Source organism: Eleginops maclovinus, chromosome 7 (assembly GCF_036324505.1).
Source record: "Eleginops maclovinus isolate JMC-PN-2008 ecotype Puerto Natales chromosome 7, JC_Emac_rtc_rv5, whole genome shotgun sequence".
NCBI classification, from domain to species: Eukaryota; Metazoa; Chordata; class Actinopteri; order Perciformes; family Eleginopidae; genus Eleginops; species Eleginops maclovinus.
In genome coordinates, this window is record NC_086355.1 from 16,457,196 (window position 1) to 16,477,426 (window position 20,231).

Below are 20,231 nucleotides of genomic sequence, written 5' to 3' on the forward strand. Positions count from 1 at the left end.
CACAAAACTGTATTAGGTTAGAGCAAAGCATTACTATTAAGTTGTTGTTGGATAATAATTAATATTTAAATTGAATATTATTGGTTTCAACCAACCTAATACACTTATGTGAAATCTGTTGACACATTACATTTAATTCAATTCAATGTTTCAGTTTTTTTGTAACTTGTGTGCAGTGCATGCTAGATCATAGGCACTAGAACTGAGATGTTTCTCTCAATTTAGCATGCATTAGGGAATCTCAAAGGGACACATTTATCATCAACACTAATTGGACATCTACATAGAGTGCCAAATGTTCCCTTTAAACTTGAAATAACTCCGGGGCAGCAAAAACAAGCTGTGAAAACAACAATTTAGAAGAGCCTTGTGGCCAAAAGCCACATTATTAGAGATGCGAGAGCAAACCAAAGCAGTTCGATACAGGGTCAGGAAACCAAAACAATAAGCTGAAAGAAGCTAAAAAGCTAACTTAAATTTGAGGGGAAAGGCAGAGTGAGGTGATAATACTTTGTAGGTTCATCATCTCAAATGATTACTTTGATTTAAAAAAAGGGGGTCTTTGTTGTGGTTTTTCCATATGTGAAGCGAGGGTTTGAAAAAGACAGTGCTCTTTAATGGTGAGTTCACACCAGAAAAGATGCGTGTGATTTGTGATATGTGAAAATATTGATTGATTAAGTGATGCTCACCCATTAAAGATCTGATAGTGTTTCTCGCTGTCTTTACATTCATTCTCCTCAGAATGGCCCTCTCTTCTACCCCTTTCCTTTCCCTCTCACTTATTCTTGAGATCATTAACAATAACCACCCCGCCTTTATCTTTCCTGCAACCATTGCATCAATCGTCTCTAAAAGTTCTCCAACCTGAGCACTGTCCTCTTCTCCCCAAACGCTTGTGTCTAAAAGGTGGTATCTGTGTCCGCACCTCTCCAGAGTTGCTTTGAGAAAGCTGTGTCTTTCTGTGTAGCCCTCTACCCTCAGCCTCTCACACCTGGTGAATAACACTGTCATTAAGCAGCTCCAGGGGTCCCTCTACTGTCCACTCCCTGCCACTGAGGGCTGATGGGTATGACCATGAGGAAGGCGTGAGGTCCTGGGTTACACATGGCCATGCACGCTGCCATGTTGTCGTTGACTAGGCCGGGGTCTCGGGCAGAGTAATGGCTCCGACTCTCGGGGCTGTTGACGACAATAACCACACGGCTGTCACCCAGAACACCCTGTCTTCTAACACACATCTTCACGTCTCTGCTGATATCAAACATCCGTCGGCCGAGGGTGGTGTTTCCTGTCAAACTCTTTTTCAGCCAGTCGTGCTCGAGGAGGACAATCATGAGCTCCTGAAGACAGTGGTCGTCCCCTGGAATGAGACACCATTATTCGGTAGCAGTGCAAAGATGTCATTGTATCATAATGCATATATGATGCAGTTCTTATAACTGCTTAAGAATAGCAGAAATATTGCTTGTTTTGAGTTTACATGAATTAAATACAAATGTATAATGATATTTAAGGATTTAAAAGTATCCCAAGAGGTTTGAAAGAAATTGTAAGTTCATTCTGGACTTGGCAAAGACCTGTTAATGATGAACACACGGTGGTCCAATTTAAAGCTCCAGAAGCTACCTCTTTGACTGTGTTGTGAAAATGCACTGAGCACTTGAAATTTGAACAAGAAAGCTGGGTATACTCCATCTGCTGAGGAGGCTCCTGATGCAACTGAAAGCTCAAGGACAGCTACCTCACAGTCCTCGCCAATCTGTTGTTTAGTCAGGTTCATGTTCTTGTTCTATCTCCTTTGAGAACGATAGACTTAAGGTCATCTAACTGTAATATAACTGTCAAAAAGACACAATTAGACTTGATTGAGTGTTAAATGTAACAACAGATGTAAGTGAACAGCATACCTTTCTGGGACTGTGCTCTGCAGCTCACTGCAGCCCTTTCTTCCATCTTTGATTCTGTCAAATAAACCACATTGCGGTCCTCAGTGTTCACCTGTGATATAATGTTTGACTCGGCTTTCTGGTCAAAGTCCAGCCAACCAAACCAGTCATATGACTCTGTAGAGATATCGGATGTAATTATTACAAACACATTTCGAACAGTGTAATTATACCAAGTAACCACTATATGTTTCTGAGTTAAGTGTGTCTTTACTGTTAAGATAAATAGCCCAGGTTTTTATTTGTTTTAAGCACTGAACTCAGCTGGCCTTTGTAGGCCCGTTAATTCTCTTAGCATAGAAACTCTAGCTCGAAATAAATGTGGATGTATTATAAATATCAAAAGATTTCTGTTTTTACCTGTGCTTTTCTCACAGATCTAAAATGGTGGGACCAAATTGGAAAAAAGGTGATCACAATGTTGTGCACCAATCAAACATTCTGAAGATTTGAAATATGTCAGTCTATTCTGATTTAAGAATAAAGAAAAAAGATAAGCAGCATTTTATATAATAACCTCTTTTGTATTCCAAACTTAGCTTTGGTTTGTGCCTACTTAGTCACGAATACATGTTTCACAGAAAAACTTAGAACCAATTTCTCAGGGGGCTTTAATGAAAACAAGTGAGGATCTTCAAGCAGCAAGTAGGGTTTAAGAGTAAAAGAATCACACTATTTCAGCTTCCTTAGAACGCCTTTTTATTCAGATTCAGAGTTAATGCCACAACTGCGGCATTGCCAGTTGGTAAAAGAGTCCCTGAGTCAGAAGTAACTCGATTCAGTGACTGTGCAATACTGCACATCATGCAAACATTTTTAATGACTACTGTAAGAAACCATAACTAATTACAGCGTTGTAAAAATGCTTGATAAGCATCATCTGTGACTTTAGCCTTCTGTCTGTAGCTTTAATTAGAAAGAGGCATTGCTGAAGGCATTTACAGCTCCAAACCTGAAAGGTGAGGCATTCTCGGCTCTAATATCTGCAGAACCTTTTCCCAACCCAGAGGCCAGCTCACGTCTCCTCCTGCTGTAGCTTTCCCATTAGGGTTACATTTGGTCGTAGCCTGAAAGCAAGGACCGTCATTTAAAACAACTATTGCAGAAACAAAAGGAGCGTCGCTGCCATTTCTAAAATCATACTCATCATTTACATTATATACATATTTTTACAGACTCTCAACATCCAGTCACATGTCCAGACAGTACACCCACCCAGTCCTCAGACATGTTTTAATGTTCCATTCAAAAGGTCTACTTTAAAAGAGCAGCTACTGTATGTACAGCTCTACAATTTCTAGAAGTGAGGGACATTCATCGATTACCTTTTGTACATATTTGCAGTTAACACAGTATGTAGACTAAAACAGAAATATTTTGTGTGACGGGGGAAAAATAAAATATATATTTTTCAGTTTGTTCTAGCCTCACACTGTATCAACTGAGAAAACGTTGCCTTTGATGAATGACAGAAGATGGAGGAAAATATGACATGTTTTGTGAGAATTCAGCTCCAGACCCTTCCCCTGGAGTCTCAGGAAGCTATACTGTATCTGAACTGCTTTGAAAACACAAAAACTCACACAAATCCAAAAAAGTCAAAAGAGTAAAAGTTGCTTTGTGATTAAATCCTTTAATATTCTTACGTGTTTTAATTGAAGAAAACATAAAAATAGCCTTAGAAAACAAACAAAACGCTGACGCAAGAGGTGCCACTAACTCAATTATCTCTGACACCACTTAAAGACTTTTTAAATCTCAATGTTTTGATGTTATTTAATTCCATTGTTGAACTCAGAAACAAAACAAAACAACAACCATGTTAAACTTTTGAACTGAATAAAAAACATCCAGTGTAAAAACTGTTTTCCAAAAACTTCTCAGCATCTTTGAAATGTGATTTTTTTACTGAATGACAGAATGAGATGGGACATCTGATCAGATCTCTTGAGGAAAAACATCACAGGTCGAGATACTAAAGCTTTTAACAAATATTTGAGGTAAAGCAACTCAAATATCTCCTTGTAAAAAATGTGTATTGATTATGAACAGAGCTCTTTGTGCCTAAGAGCAGACTTTATCCTTGTGTTAAACCTTTAAATGTTAGATTGTAGAACAAGCTGCTGGGCAACTAATCCCAGCAACTTGCTTGCTATACCGGAGGACTTTGTCTCTTCACTACCACAGGGTCTCATTTAGCTTCTACATTTTCACACCAAAAATAAGCAGCACTGTCTATTAAGGCTTGCATGAAATCTGTCTGGGTTGACATAACGCTACAGAGAGAGGACGTACACAAGGTATTGCTGCTGCGGAGCGACAAATTAAAACCAAAAAGAAATGATTAACGCTACAGGTGGCACAGGAGGGGGAGGGGGGAGAGGGAGAGAGAGAGAGAGAGAGAGAGAGAGAGAGAGAGCGAGAGCGAGAGAGAGAGAGAGAGAGAGCGAGAGAGCGAGCAGGACACAAAGTATCCCCTCCATGTCTTGCTACCATTGTTTTGGGGAAGAAATCCACTCATTATACTGCAACAGCTGATGTTTAATTTGTTGCAGTTAAAAACAACCAACTCTGGGAGGAGCGATTTGTAAAGGGTGGTTTACTACTATGTTCAGAGTAAAACAAAAGCTGCCTGCCCATGGAGTGTAAGCAAGCAGCTTTCTTTAACCGACAGCCTATGAACGGGTTTTTAAACAGCTTTTCACTTGAAGTATAACAAGGGTTTTATTTGCTCACTGGCTTATTAAACCCAATAAATCCATACTGCTCCTCTATGTGATGGCAGGGGGAGGATGAATATTCAGGGCGCAGAGGTAAGAGATGGGTGCTGTTTTAAAGGGGTGGCGCATAAGCAATCCCTCGCCTGAGCAAGCTTGATTTAAGGCAAAGGTTAAAACATCAGCACTGCGACGCTACATGTAGACAGCTGTTGACCTTTTTCTGGATCAGGGATTGGTAGGTTGAACTGCTTCAGTGTTTCGACAGCTGGTTGATTTAACATCACATTTAGGGGGTAAGAAATTGTCAAAATCATGAAACAACATACCAGCCATTTCCTATTAAGCAAGAGAAAATAGGAACAGACGGGAAAATGAATAGAAATGTGTCAGGGTGACTGTGTGTTGTTGCCGCGGGCTGTAATACAGCTGTGAGACCTGTAACAGATGGCAGGTGTCCTTGATGAGGACAGATTTCACATTGGGAGCCCTTGCTTGAGTTTAGCAGACACCAGACTTTTGCACGTTTGCAGTGTTTAGCCCTGCAGATGATGTTGGACCGCAGAGGGGAGGTGATGTTGTTGCTGCTCAAACTGATTCAAATATTGAAAAGCTCAAGCGCAATGGCCCCAAAAACAGAAATGTGCTTACTACTTGAATGATCCAATAATATGGTTTCCCCGAGTTGAAATCAACATGGGCAAAGATGAAAATGTTCAGAGTTGATCCAAAGTAATAGACTAGTATTCTGAAAGACACACTGTTGTTTACGTTTTTTAGATGTACTTTCAATGATTTGAACAAGACGGACCTCACTACAATGTATTCGAGTGGCACACACAATGAAAACTATCCGCGTGGCTTGATAACTGGAGGTTTAAAAGGTAATCGTTTTGAAATAACTCTTTAAGATAAAGAAAAACAGGCTGGGTCTCAAGGCACCGGTTCTGATTACAAGTCCCTCTGGGTGAGGAAAATGCTGTCGCAGAAACACACTGCCCCTCGGTGGTTAAGATTAAAAATGATCAAATAAAGATGGGCTTGTGGTCTTTGGGCAATGAGAATGAGCCCCTCCCTGATTGCCTGATGACTCTGACAGGAAGTGGAGAGCAGGAAATGTGACCTCACACAGGTTAGGAGCTTAACCCTGGGTGTTAGCGGGATCTAGTAGGACAAGGATGAGGGATTAAGAAAGAAAAAAGGGGAATAGAGTGCTGCATCTCCCCCTCCTCATGTTCTGTACAGCAGAGAGCGTGAAGCCCACACCGTCCATGCTCTCTCTCACTAGTGCCATTAGTATTTCTATCTCTGGGCTCTATTATGTTTTCACAGCTGGGTCTCCTCCCTAGCCTGCCAACTGGCTCAACAGAAGGAGGAGAATGGAGGTGGGCAGGGGTGAGACGCCGCAGGGTGACCGTACAGAGACGGCCGCACACGGAGGGGGACGACACTTTAGTTTTCTTTCTTGGCCTCCGGGTTGCCGTAACTGGAGCCTGTTTTCTTCACCTCGGTGACCCCTATGAGGCGGCGGATAGCAATCGAGGCTGGGGAGAGAGGAGAACAGAGAGTGGGGTGAGTGAGGACAGCGGTTCAGACTTTAAACAACACTGTGCTTTTATTACTTCTTTCACTCCAGGTAAAGTCAGAGAAGCATAGCCTATTGCTGGCCACTCATGCAGAGTTCTCCTACCTATGATGAGGAAGATGATAAAGCCAATGATGAGGAGCGGGGAGCCGCTGACAGCCACTCCACAAGCAAAGTTGATGAGTGGTGAAAGCAGCAAGGTGGCCCAGAACAGGAAGTTCAGCAGCGTCCACGGCCTGCGTTTTGGAGTGATTGTGGGTCCGGGGAACTTGCCTTCCTTTTTGTAGTTTTCCTGTAAGGCATCCTGAGCAGGAGATGAAGAAGAATTGGTTTGCACTGTATTATTTAATCGTGCATGACATGCGGAGCCTAGTTACCCCCCTTATAAATGCATTCAACTCTGCAGGTTGGAATACATGAAGTGAAGGGAATCAGGAAATAGCTTGGATGGTAACTGCTTGTCCGAGTGAAGCTGTGCATTGTGCATTATACATTTTGATGACATTTGAATCTGCCTTTAATGGCAGCTTTCTTCAGTTTACCTTCTCCTGGTAGAGTTTGTGCAGCCAGATGGCACACTCTTTCTCATCATCTGGTATGTCCTCCACCGGAAACCGCCTGGGATGAAAGAGAAAAACACAAAGAGCCTTTAACTGGGAACAGACGTTAAGATTTGTAATACTTCAGATTAGACACCAAATAATTAAGCCAATATTTATAGATTCATTTTTTTGTCCTGACAGTTAGAAATGATCACATACTAAAAAGATAAGAAAATACATGTAGGCTGTGGAACTGGATGAGCACACCTCACAATTGTGACACTTTTTTAGACGGCCTCTTTTTTTTCATGATTTCTCCTTTTCACACGACTCCAAATGAACAACACTAACTAACCTGGGGTGGAACCAATTAACTTGTGACAGTAAAACCATAACTGTTTTGAGCATTAAGCAAAAAACAATCATGAACAACCAAACTAAAAGTACTATTTGTAAAGTATTGACACATCACTTACAGGCACTGCAACCTCAATAAAAACACAAATCATAATACAATGGACAAAAGATGTAATGAAACATTTCATGGTCAAACTTGTCCTCTCAGAGTGAACCAGAAAGTATTTCATGTTGATATAACACATCACTTGTGGCCTGTTGTAGCGATGTCTCCCCACCAGGTGGCCCCCTCACATTACACTTTCACTGCACCAAAGATCAGCTATTTTTGTGCTGCGGGATTTCTTTAAACACACTTGTATGTTCAACCAACTTCGCTCTAGTCAGCCATTTTAGTAAAACAATATATCTTCTCCTTGTTTTAAAGGAGTTAAAGAAGAAACTGCTTTTTAATTTAGTTTTGTGGTACAGGCAAGGAGACAAAAGACCATCTTTCCTAGCCAATTCAGCATGAGCAATGGGTCAGCTCTTCACTCAGCAGGATTCTCCTTCCAATTAGAGTTATTGGTCAGAAACTATTGCTGGGAAACCAGCCAACATCTTTCAGGACTCCCACTGTGCGTACCATTGTTAGTGGACAAGGCAGTAGGGGGCCCAAAAGTTTCAAAAACACATCATTTCCACTTCAATGTAATACATCATTATAACGATGAGTGATTATTAAAAATGGAGGGCACCTGTAACACTCACCTTACACTCAGGTCAGCTTTGTATTTCTTGCCGTTGACGATACCCAGGAGAGTGGGGGTTTGGTTGTCTTTGAAGTTAAGAGTCACATCATACACAGCAGTGACTGTAAGAGAGAACAACACAGATTTAGAATATGAATGTGAATCCAGCATGACAAACGCTGTGTCATTGTTCACACTACCTGTGCCCTTAAGACACTGCAGAGTGGTGGTGAATCCTTTGGTTCGGGGCAGTAGGTGGTATTTGAGCTTGGGCAGGCCTTTACTCTCTGCCACCTGCATACTGATCTGGTGCTTGGTCTCTGTAAAGCGGGTGCCCTCGCAATACAGCAGAAACTGTGGATAGGACAGAGCTGAGTTAAAACACACACACACACACACACACACACACACACACACACACACACACACACACACACACACACACACACACACACACACACACACACACACACACACACACACACACACACACACACACACACACACACACACACACACACACACACACACACACACACACACACACACACACACACACACACACACACACACACACACACACACACACACACACACACACACACACACACACACACACACACACACACACACAGACCTCTTTTCTCTTGTCCCACTCTATTCCCTGCTTCTGCTTGGTTGAATTACAGATCAATTTCCCCTCAGTGTAACAAAATGCTGAAATAAAGACAGCATCTTATCTCAATAGGCAGGTGGATGCAAACTCTACCAAAGGGTGTTTGAAAAGGTTGCAAATAACAATCACTGTCGTTATCGATTAATGTAGTCCAGTATAGAGTCGGACAGAGAAAAAGTCATTCCCGGTGAAGTCTGTTTTGACTTGTCAGGCCTAAGATATTGAATTTAAATTAAAATACAGAAAAGGCAGATCATATTCATTCATGCTGGGGAGGCTGAAACAGCATTTTTGCACTAAAAAAAATATGACTAAACAATTATCAAAATAGTATTTACTTGCTCCAGTGTCTATTTTATCTGGGCACAGAAGCTGTTATGAGAAGTGGCCTAATGCCGGATTTGAGGGGTAATTAGATCAACAGCTGATCTGCCTAATCTCAGTAGGTGAACTGGTTGAGTCATGGTGAATATCGGTAACACAAGGAGCTACACAAGGTGCTCGGCCACCTGCCATGAATGTAGGCTACTTGCACGTCCAAACTTTAAAGAGCAGTTTTGCCTCAGAAAGAGGGAAAGCCTCCTCAGGCTGTTTGTGCACAGTGGAAAGCCCAGCTCATGAACTTTCACAGAGAGAAACACACACATCCAGCTGCTGCACTGTCGACCTCCTCCTATATATCTTCATACATTGAATCTGGGTCAAAGGGCAGCATCTAAATGTTGTATAGGCAGAGTATTTTCTTTTGATGAAACTAAAGAACGTACACATTTATTTGTGAACTCCCTGTTTAACACAATTTGGAACTTTTTTTTCCGTAGTTGGCACTATTGGTAGAAATAACACTGTTTTCAGCTGAGATCTGGGAAGCGGTCACGTAAGTATGCAGTTAGTTTAACCAAAAACAAAGGCCATCACCAAACTGCTCTGTGTACAGTACAGCTTACATGTTGGGTTTACGGTTGACCTTTGACCTGCTATACTTGCTGTACTTGTGCTCACACATTTTTCCAATAAGGGATTATTACTCAACGCATGTTATAAAACTGCCTCACTTAGTTTTAGCAATTTCAGCATTTGGTTTAGTGAAGGCAACAATCATCAACAGTAAAGGGGTGATCTACCTACAGCAATGAGCCCAGAGGTGTAATCAAATGTAATGTTTCCTTAGATAACTGAACTATGCGTTACTGAGATGATTAACTGGAGTATCTACAGGTTTTTAGGGGTATGTGTTGAGACTGGGCTAGAGTTCACTGATTGCACAAGTAGATGATGTGGTATTTATGCAAATGGAGGTGTGTTGCAACATGAAATGTATTCTAGGCAAATTGCTAAACCGTACATGCAACGTATTACTACACACACACACACACACACACACACAGGAAGTAGGACAGTGCGTCTGATGTGTACTTACCCACATATATTCAGGATAGTCTTTGAGCCTATTTAGTCCACTGAAGACAGTCTTTCGGTCCTCTTCCCACTTTCTTTTGCAGAAGACTATTTCTAGGAAGTACCAGGTCCAGCCAATCAGAGGAACCTTCAGTAGCTCGTGTTTGGCTAGCACTTTTGAACTCTAGAGAGGAGGGACAGGTGTATAACGACAAAGGTTTGATTTCTTGCCATTAGGAGTAGAGACGGACTTGGTCTCAAAGAGCATCGTCTGAGATGACAAAAACCGTGTCAACAAAGAATTCAGTTCCTTTTTGAAACAGTACTGACCCCTAGGATGCCGTATCTTTCACACATGGTCCAGCCACACAGGAAGTCGATCTCATAGTTGTGGTTGAGGATGGTGATGACATGCTCTTTGCCAAACTTGTCCACCGTAGCTTGGTCGGTGTATAGTGTGCATTCTGTGCCCGACCACCACTCCAGCAGCATCACCAGCTCTGCACAGAGAACCACACATCAGGCGGCGCTCTGGGAGTGTACCAACCACACCTTTTATATGATTGACTATGAGAATTAAGGACAAGCTCAAAGCGATTTCCTCTAAATAAATGTCCAGGTTGCTCCTCAGTTTGGCTGATTAACACAACAGTGATCCATGCCACATAGTATTTCCTCATCATGACTCATCAGAACACTCTGCAGCTGTACGGAGCTATTTTGGTAAATGTAATGTTTGAGCCTCAGCTGCTCCCATTAACCCGCATGAGCAGCCATCTTCCCCACACCAGACAACAGCCGGCCATAGTGAGTTGGTGTTGGGAGATTTTGAGGAAAATCTAGCAGCCAGTAGGGGTTGTACTGTAAATCATAAGATGAGCCTTTGGACAAAAATTCTTGCCATTTCTGGCAGAAAACAAGTTCGCTGATAGAATTTGGATTTAACTTGAATCACAGGCCTTCCATGCATAAGATACGTCACATGCTTATTTAACTAAATATCTCGCCTGTACACAATGCTACGCCATCAGCTCCAATTGCTAACACCGCTAGGACAACAAATGCTTAGCAACAAAAAAAGAGTATGATGTACTCACGACTCCAGAGGGAGTAGGCGAGCCGGCAGTTGATGGTGCGATACAGCCGCTTGTTGATGGGCCAGAGGATGCAAGTGCAGAGCTGAATGAAGTTTATGATGAGGCCGCTAACCACAAACACAAAGCCCATCAGCAGCTGCAGGATGAACAGGCTCTTCAGGTAGGCCAGCAGCGCCATGGCTGAGGAGCCTGGAGAGCTGAGTCGGCTCTTTTCTATACACTACGACCAACCTGAGAGAGGGGGAACAAGAGGAGGTGAGGCCGAGCCACAGCAATAAACTTTACAAACACTGCGGTCAACATAATGGGTCCTGGTTGAGTCTAATTTTCTGCAGGCAATATTACATTCTGTAATAAAGATTAAAAAAAGTCTTTCTTACCACGGTGGGATCCTTTTACAAACCGCGCTTACACGGTCCGTCAGCCAATACTACAGACCTGATGGAGACAGAAAAAACAGGATGAGCCAACGGGGAAGGGAGTAAAATAAAAAGGCAGCAGCAGTACAGTGCCATGACAGGAGAGTTTAATAAAGGGTTTCATCAGACGGGTTGTTGATAACGACAACAGAACGCCAGAAACAGCTAATGGCGTTCTGAGAGGGTCGGGTGGCTAACAAAAACCAGAAGACAGATGCTGGGTTAAACTGTGACACACGGCATGTTGGCTAATGCGCTATTTTAATGTATGCATTGCATATTGGATTGTCCAAGAGCATTGTTACTTAGTTTGGATTGTTTGTGGCCGTACTCGTTTCGACCAGAGCCTGACCTTTCACAAGGGCAAAGAGCTAGAAATGACATTATATGCTTCCAGCTTCTAAAGTGTGAGAACTTCCTGCTTCTCTCCGTTTATATTATTTTTGATGGCTGTTGATCAGACAAAACAATTAAATAGTTCTCTGGGCTTATGCAAGTTTATTTTGTGCATTTCACTTTCCTCCAAAAAGGTCACATTTATTTTCCCCTAGGCATGTGTTTCTGACATACTGTTGCAACACACAGGGAATCTATCCTGCATGTTTCTCTTTGTGCACAGCATGCTGGGAAAGGCTCCACTCCTCCATGACACAATACGATTCAGCAGGTATGGAGATGAATGGATGCCCGTTACAGCGTGGCTCAAGACCGTTTAAAGCTTTCTGAGAAACTTTCTAATCCAAGCGGTGCTTTTGCAGCTCTGTGTATCAATCTGTAGACAACCCAGATCCACTTGAGGAAGGCCGGCTGGGCCCCTCCTGTTTTGTTTTACATTATAACCTTTTCTCTGTTATTAGTTATAACAACTATTCATTTCATACTAAATGGGTTTATAGTTACATTCCAAAAATACCTATTAGTTTGTTATGGAATTTTGTAAATAAAACAAAGTAAAGCAACAATACTGCACTCTCCATTTTATTAAAGAGCCATCTGCTTGTCTTTTAATTTTTTTTATAGAAGCAGAACATCTGGCTGTAATACAGCAGCATCTTCCATTTTTGCATGAAAAACTATTTAAAGGATTAATTGACTCAATAATTCTTTTCTTTTTCTGTTGATTAACTTATCAAATTCACAATTTTCTTAATTTTTAACCAAAATAAATTGAAATGATTCTATGTCTTGACGTCAATATTTCCAATGCTTTTTTGTGATGTACTTTGTCTTTGCTGTGTTATTGTTTCATTATCTAGATATTTTAGGAATTTATTCTCGTATCCAAGACATAGATTTGGTATTGTGACAACACTAAGCATTGTCTGTGCCGTCCTAGTTGCAACATTAACAGTCCCCTGCATTCCCTGATACAACTGTGTCATCCATCCAGTCAAACTGGGCCGTATGGCGTTTGCTTTTAGAACAACAGACTGTATTCTTACCAACAAGGGAGACATAGGAACATTTGTGTGTGTCTGCGTGTCACACTGAAATAAGACTGCATCCACAGACAGGGTATTGTTTACAAAGCGTCTGTAATCAGTACTTTCTTTGCTTTAATTGCTCGTGTAAAATTGTGCTCAATTGCAACGACACAAAGCTAACAAAATGGATGATTTATCTACCTTGACAAAGCGTTTAAATATACGGGACCAGATACCCAAGACCTCTTGATTTTTACGCATATTTACTGTTCACAACCATTTTTTACCTCAAGTTTGTATCATTCTTTGAAGCTCTATCTCAGGAAAGATCAAACCAAGCAACCTCAAATTAAACCACATAGTTGGCACAATTGCAGGCAATAATGAGGGCAACTTATTTGATCCTTTGCAATAAATCCATTTAAAAACAAAACACCTGGGTGTAAAGGAGATTAAATCTTACGTGCACATCCACAGAACTGCGCCTCAGTCTCCTGGGCAAACAGACGTTATAGTGTCTGCAAATCTCTGTGGTTAGGACACACCGGCACCAAAGTGTGGAAATAATGTCACGTGTGCACCATCATCTATGGCGTGATGAATCCTGTTATCAGTCCAAAGATGTCTCTACATTATGTTACCGATATGGCCTTTGTTCCTACTTTAACTCGGAGGGAGTGACCTGGAAGGTTCATGTTACACATTTCACTTTTGGCTCATGTAAAATATTTTGGAAGGCAAGCTCCGACACTGAAGGATAAAGAGGACAGTGTGTAGTTAATACAAACAGCTGGTCACAGGTTTTTTTGTTTCAGTCAGCTTAGTGGTGAGGAACAGAAGTAGGTGAATGTGCTATTGACAAGACAAATGAAAGTGTGAAATGAGTTGGGAAGTATTTCTCTGTCAGTTCAGAAAGTTCACTGAACTATTCGTTCAAAATCAATAAATTGACTGCAGTATAATATACTGAATTGTCTAAATGTGAGATCCATTAGGTGATCAGGGGGGTATCTTAAAAAATGCTCACATCTCCCATACAACTTCAAATTGTGTAATTTAATGTATAGTGTCATTAAATCCAGTGCTGCCCCCAAAGTTTACATTTAACATGCATGCTTGATGTAGGAGTTTCCAGCAATGCAGAAAAAAGGTAAATACACTTGATACATGGGTGCCTAACTCTGTGTGAGCGCTCCAAACATCCCATGACCTTTGTTCTCATTTTCTTCCACACTCTTGTTTTGTCACTGTACATGGGGGTCAAACAACTCAGAGGAACAACACATTTTCGCTCAGTTAAAAAGGAAGCCTTAATTCACAGTGCCTACAGCACAGTGCATCTTATCACTGACTGTGTGCACTCATTCTGTCTCCTAAAATAACCACCAGCACTCAACATATTTGCTTTAAGAATTCAGCTTAAATGGCCAACCAGGGCCTCAAGGGAATCTTAGTCCAACCCATTGACCGTATAAAACATAGACAAAGTCTTCATGCTGTCACCCATAGGTTTCTGAATAGCCGTTGTGAAACTCAAAGTAGATTGCTTTATCTGTTGGTATCTTTATAGAGCCATCTCTGTCCAACTCCCAGCTTAGCATGTCAATAAAGTAGAAATCGAGTAGTCAACATGGTTGTTTAGAATTATGAGGTGAGCCAGAGCTGGCTATCTGAATGGTCAGCAAACGTTGCTATGTTTTAATGCGTGTACCATAACAACAGATTGTATATCTAGTGCTGGGAACCAATTCCAAAATGCCAGGTACTAAAAGGTACTTAAATAAGAAGACGGTTCCCCCAAAAAACGGGTTTTACAAAGCAATACATTTTAGAGAAAAAGAGTTGCCAGCACAGGAAGTCGTGCACCATGGGCAACAGGTTTTCTTCTGTGCAACACAGAACATTTGTTGCAGTTCGAACAGTATGTTGTTTATATCGATCGAATTTCCTCTATTAAGTCAACAGGCTTTAGCGTCTTGGGCTTTATGTGAACCAGCGTGATTTTACACAAAGCAGTTTTCCACAGTGTAGCGAATTGAGGGAACAATAGGGTGTGTCGGCTGGACCAGTAATTGCGAGTTAAATGCAACAACAATAAAAAATAAAATAAAATCAACTGCTAAATTACACATATTGTATATATAATTAGGATGCTTTAAATGTGGTTACCAATCAGCTGTAACCAAGAGATGTAGCCTACTTCATGGAACAGTTGAAAGAAAAACTAGTCATGTACAATAGCCTTGTTATGCTAAAGCAACCAATCAGAATGTGGGACTTTTTGTCTCACCTTGCCATTGGTCAGTTGACACTAGGCAGGAATGACAACCTCAAAGACAGAGTTAATAGTTTCCTTTAACAACCTCTACATACGTTTTCCCAAGTTGTTTGACAGTATGTCAAATTCATTTAATTCAGCTATCATCAAATAGTTTTAGGCTGACATAAACAGCAATACTGACCACATTTTCTTGAGGTATTCCCACAATAAATAATGAGTACTATGCATTTATTCAAAGCCAACAAAACATACCATGGTACAAGTACTTTATATCTTTATCTGGTCAATAGGTAAACTAATAATGTGTTTTGCAGAGCTCAAGTGTAATTGATTGGATCAGCTTTTGAGGTTAGTAGTTGATTATTAAGAGCAGAAAGTAAAACCTGGTTCACACCTCTCTTCCCAATGAGATTATCAACACAGTTAAAACAAAGCTATGACGTCAGCAAATTATAAATCAAACCAACGTTATTTCTCGGTGCTGGGGCATTTGAAGCAAACTAATGAAATAAAAGACGTTCAGAGAAACAAACATTGGGTTTAACTAGAAAGCAGCCAGTGAAGGTCCAACTCCCTTTGGGTGCAGGCCCACACTGTAACCCCAGAAAGATTAGAGATGCTGACTGGGTTAAAGCTGCTTAAGGCCGGACAGCTGCTTCTACTCTACATCACCTGTATACAGCTTTTATGCCAACAAATGACCAACAAATCCTGGCAGACACTGCACCTTTGTCAAGTCATTAATTGTAAGCATACACAATTAAGCCCTGAAGTGCTATGCTGATTACTATCTGTTTCAAGTTTTATTAAATCTGGTAGGGTCCCTCCTAGCCCCGTTTAACCACCTCTCTTGCGTTAAACTTACCAGTAGACATAGTAGCCCATTGCCATGAGCACTAACGCCCCACACAATCCAGTGAAGACCATCACAGCACCCTGGTTCAGCATTTTGGCTCCTGGTATCTCACCAAAAAAATAACTTAAAAAAGAAGACTGGTAGAGCGCGGTGGATAGTCACAGGCTGTCCTGCCTCATCGCTATGATAATCCCACAGAAGGAAAGAGGAAGATTATGATGATGACAGCAGGAACCTAGCCAGATCACAGATCCTCTTGGAAGAGCTGACTAATCAGCACAACAGTTTACAGAAAGGAAAGATATCACTGGAAAAGTTACCAAAAAGAATAGATCTTCATTGAGAGCAAGTGTAAAGAGAGTCCATTAATGAATGCTAGGTGACGGTAGGATAGCTCCCTGCTTGAAGAAGAGAAGCAAACAGGGGCTGTGGCTTACAGCATTCCCATCCTCTAATCCAATGGATCAGATTAGGGCTGATTAGCAGGCTATGGGCACCCTGGATACGTCTCATGTCATTAACTTTAACAAAGAAGAAGGCCGGGCTCCACCCTGCCTCGATCGTTAGCAGAAGAGCAGCTGTTATGCTTAAGGAACCAATCAGAACAAAGACGTTCTTGTCTCATGACGACCTCAAAGACGGTTCAATACTGTCCTTAAACAACATCTACATGATTGTTGCCAACCCGTGCTTTAAGTTTCCTTCACCTATTATAATTGGAAGAGCAAAGAAATCAGTGTTGTACATCCTCAAAAAATATTTTCAACATATCTGTATTAGTGAGCCCCACAACAAGGGCAAACAGTCCAAGTGGGCAAGCCGACAAAAGCCTCTGGGTTCCCTTACAGAGCTAATGTCAGATCTGGTTCAGCCAAGCTGGCAGAGAAGCAGAAATGAACTCCAGTATTTACTAAATCAAATAGGTCAAAAGGTTAGAGTACAGTCCAGAGGCCTCGCCACTGGGCATTAAAGCCGAATATAAATAGAGTTAAAAATACATTGTGATAGCTTGACAAAGAAGGTCATTCATGTTTCAAAGCATGAAGTGCTCTCAATCCTGCACGTAGCACCACTGTAGTGCTTTACACTCAATTACAACTTCCATCATGCAGTTGTTTGTTAGGCCATGTGTGATATTTTAAACAAACACCACTTACAACAGCAGGGAAAACACTTATAGTGTGTTCTATTCATTTGATTGCAAACATGCACACAGGTCAAAAAGTAATTAAACCAATATGGAGGATGATAATGCACCAGAAGAAGTTTCACTATTTTCGAAAAGAATAATTGCAATATTCGAATAAAATAATAATGGCTTTATGAAATATTTTTACCAACACGTCTGACAGAACCAAAAGTAGGAATGTATTCATCCCACTACGTGTGTGTAATATAATGTCATCCAATTATTAAAACTATTACAATTATTCAAGATCTTTGCCTTCGGTTGATATATGGTACATCAATATATCACAGCAAGGGCACGTAATTCCTCTCAGGAGTGTAAAATGTTGAGGAGTTTTTGGAAACTACTCAAACATTTCATGCAAAGCCACAAACAGAATAGTGTTTTAGAAATGAACAGACAGTCTTTAATAAATCAGGTAAGGAGCTCCTGCTGACATAATAGCCTTGCATCGCTTAATACAACCCTTTCAAGGCTCCATCCGGAATCTGGATGTTGCCATAGTGAGAAGTGATGACTGATAAGGGTCAAGGACTTACAAAAAAGGAAGGCTACTTCTAGCTGTAGTCAGCATATAATGGGACTAATGGGGAAGGGGTAGTTAAAGGGTGAAATTGATTCCTTGACTGCTTGATTATAAACACTGTAAGTTAAGTTATTTTGCAGCAATCGAACATTCACAATTATGACATTGAGGTTAATAAAACTATGCATTACTAGTGTTGAGATACCGCCCATGATGGGACTGCTCAGCAAAGATAAAACTTTATCTACAAAGTTGTGTGTCAGAGACCTATATGGCAATACTTGATTGAGAGTTCAATAGGTTACATGCAACAGCCATCTTACTGGACTTTGAGCAAACAATTTTATGACACGTAATATTTATTTAAGATTTGAGGGAGATGCTTCAAATTGCAAAATATGCATGACTTATTGTGTAGAATGCCACCTACTTCAATTTGGTTTGCACTTTGGTTTGTGTGTTGTAAGACATAATTAGTGGCACAATTATGAGCAGTCGTGTCACCATAAAACCTGCCACAAAATATGCTGAAACATGCAGAGTTTTGAAAAAAATAATTTTTCTTACATACTTTCTATACATCATAGTCATAATATAATAAGAGTTTTCTACAAAATGTATCTGATTGATTGCAAAATGGATCTTAGAAGTTCATGTGGTCAGCAGTATACAATCCTGGTTACCACAGTAATACTCAGAACAGTCAAGGCTAACTGAAAATTAACAGATTGCAAATTAGATAATTGGCTGATTGTCATTGTTTTTTATCACATTAGCAAAATGACAAACCCACCTTACTACACACTACCAAACTATCTATAACACTAAACAACCACTAGCATAGCCCATCACAAAAGCAGTCAGCACGTCTCCCTGTCAAGGTCTGTTGCAGGCACACCTTACTATAAGCTCTACATTTGCAATGTGGAACCAATGAGGCACAATAGTTATTACCACTAATTCAATACAAAACGCTGTATCAATGTGACTACCCATTATGGTTGTAGCTTGACTAAACTACGCAGACAATATTGTGAGAACATGAAAAGTGAAGTGCATTATTAGGATCACTAGTAAACACAATCATCGCTAGCAAAAAGTGCCAGGAACGATCACTTACTTGCCTGTCACGTACGCACTGCTCGCCTCGTTGGTTAAAATAAGTGTAAAGTTGTCACTGGCTGAAAAAGGCAAAGACTTGAATGAACTACAGTAACCTTACGTATGATGTGTGGTACGACATCTTTACGCAGGTCGACCAGCTGCCTGACATGACGTACAAACTGCTTGCAGTGCAATAGCGCCTTTTAAAAATGAACCCCGTGATATTGTGCCATCCACTCGTGGCGCATTTTGTACTACTTCAGCTGACGCTACCCGGCTTAGTTGTGTTGAGCAGTAGCCCCCGAATAAATAACGCACTGGTGCGGCTATCTTTAAAATAAAAGCTAAATAACGTACTAGCTAGCATGCACCTCAGTCCACCAGTGCCATGGCTCCTAGTCTGACACATGTCATGACTGCGGCCGAAGGGACTCACGTTAAGCTAGCTAGTGAACTCAAAGTTGCAAACACAAAATATTACACAACTTTGCAAGAGAAAATAAAACCTACCAGTCCGTCCTGTTTCTGCTATCAGACGCGGTGAATAAGTTAACGCTGGGTGACAAGAGTGTGACTCTGACGTTAGTGTGCAACTCCGAGCAGCACAAGGGCAGTGGACTGCTAACAGCACGGCTAGCATGCTAAGTTAACACACCACTACGCCTAGAGGAGTATTTATATGTGGTGGATGTAGTAGTCTAGTTTGATAGTTTATTCTGTCAACAATAGACACGTTCTTCACGTAGATTAGTGTTATCTGTAAATAGATAACTGACCTGAGTAGTTTGCATTGCGCTATGCTAGTTAGCCGGCTAACGTTAGCAGTGTCAGTAACGGTAACGTTACTCTGGGCTTACCTGAAATTATTCACTTGGGAGTCGGTAGATTTTGTTTTACTTTTTCGCTGCTTCCTTCCCGTCAGTGGCGTAAAACAACTCGGTTAAGGAGCCCTTCTTATTTCGTTCGTTTCCTCAAACGCAATAAATATGACTTGAGGTAATGCGATTTGCAGGAGCGCTATTGTTTGTCTGTTAAAGCCCCACATTTCCTCAAAGCCCATCTGAAGATGGCATGCCCCACATCCGGTCCGGCCCCTCATTCATTCTCAGACATGATTTAAACACATACATTTTTTAATAACGGGCTCCTGCCCCCCAAAAAACATCCTGATCCATTAATTTGTAGCCAAAGTATAGGTAGGCCTACATGTCCAAATAATGGCTTTGTATTTTGTCATAGGCTATGTAGTGATTCCCAGTGACCACAATACATAGTTAATATACATATAGTTAATAAAGCAGCCTGTTGGTCGAACAATTGAGCAATTAATTCATATGTCATTACGATTTTGGAAGACTTCCTTTTTCTCAGAACGACAAA

The 20,231-nt window shown here is 41.0% G+C and overlaps 2 protein-coding genes across 6 annotated transcripts; both read right to left on the bottom strand.

The window, feature by feature from the left end:
• Positions 1 to 816: 816 nt before the first annotated feature.
• LOC134867557 (GTPase IMAP family member 4-like) lies at positions 817 to 2,001 on the bottom strand. Its single transcript, XM_063888220.1, has 2 exons — positions 1,911 to 2,001; positions 817 to 1,363 (listed from the first exon to the last, which is right to left on the bottom strand). The coding sequence occupies exons 1-2, from the start codon at positions 1,954 to 1,956 to the stop codon at positions 1,014 to 1,016; spliced, it is 396 nt and encodes a 131-aa protein (XP_063744290.1). The 5' UTR covers positions 1,957 to 2,001; the 3' UTR covers positions 817 to 1,013.
• A 1,565-nt stretch (positions 2,002 to 3,566) lies between these two features.
• Positions 3,567 to 19,937, bottom strand: agpat3 (1-acylglycerol-3-phosphate O-acyltransferase 3). Of its 5 annotated transcripts, none has more exons than XM_063887675.1 (10): positions 19,709 to 19,937; positions 11,433 to 11,490; positions 11,053 to 11,283; positions 10,286 to 10,455; positions 9,978 to 10,139; positions 8,082 to 8,235; positions 7,901 to 8,003; positions 6,794 to 6,869; positions 6,357 to 6,555; positions 3,567 to 6,210 (listed from the first exon to the last, which is right to left on the bottom strand). In XM_063887675.1, the coding sequence occupies exons 3-10, from the start codon at positions 11,228 to 11,230 to the stop codon at positions 6,119 to 6,121; spliced, it is 1,134 nt and encodes a 377-aa protein (XP_063743745.1). In that variant the 5' UTR covers positions 11,231 to 11,283; positions 11,433 to 11,490; positions 19,709 to 19,937; the 3' UTR covers positions 3,567 to 6,118. The 5 variants fall into 5 exon arrangements, with proteins under 5 accessions (XP_063743745.1, XP_063743748.1, XP_063743746.1 ...); XM_063887678.1 differs by lacking the exon at positions 19,709 to 19,937 and adding an exon at positions 19,362 to 19,530; XM_063887676.1 differs by lacking the exon at positions 19,709 to 19,937 and adding an exon at positions 18,868 to 18,987.
• Positions 19,938 to 20,231: the final 294 nt, after the last annotated feature.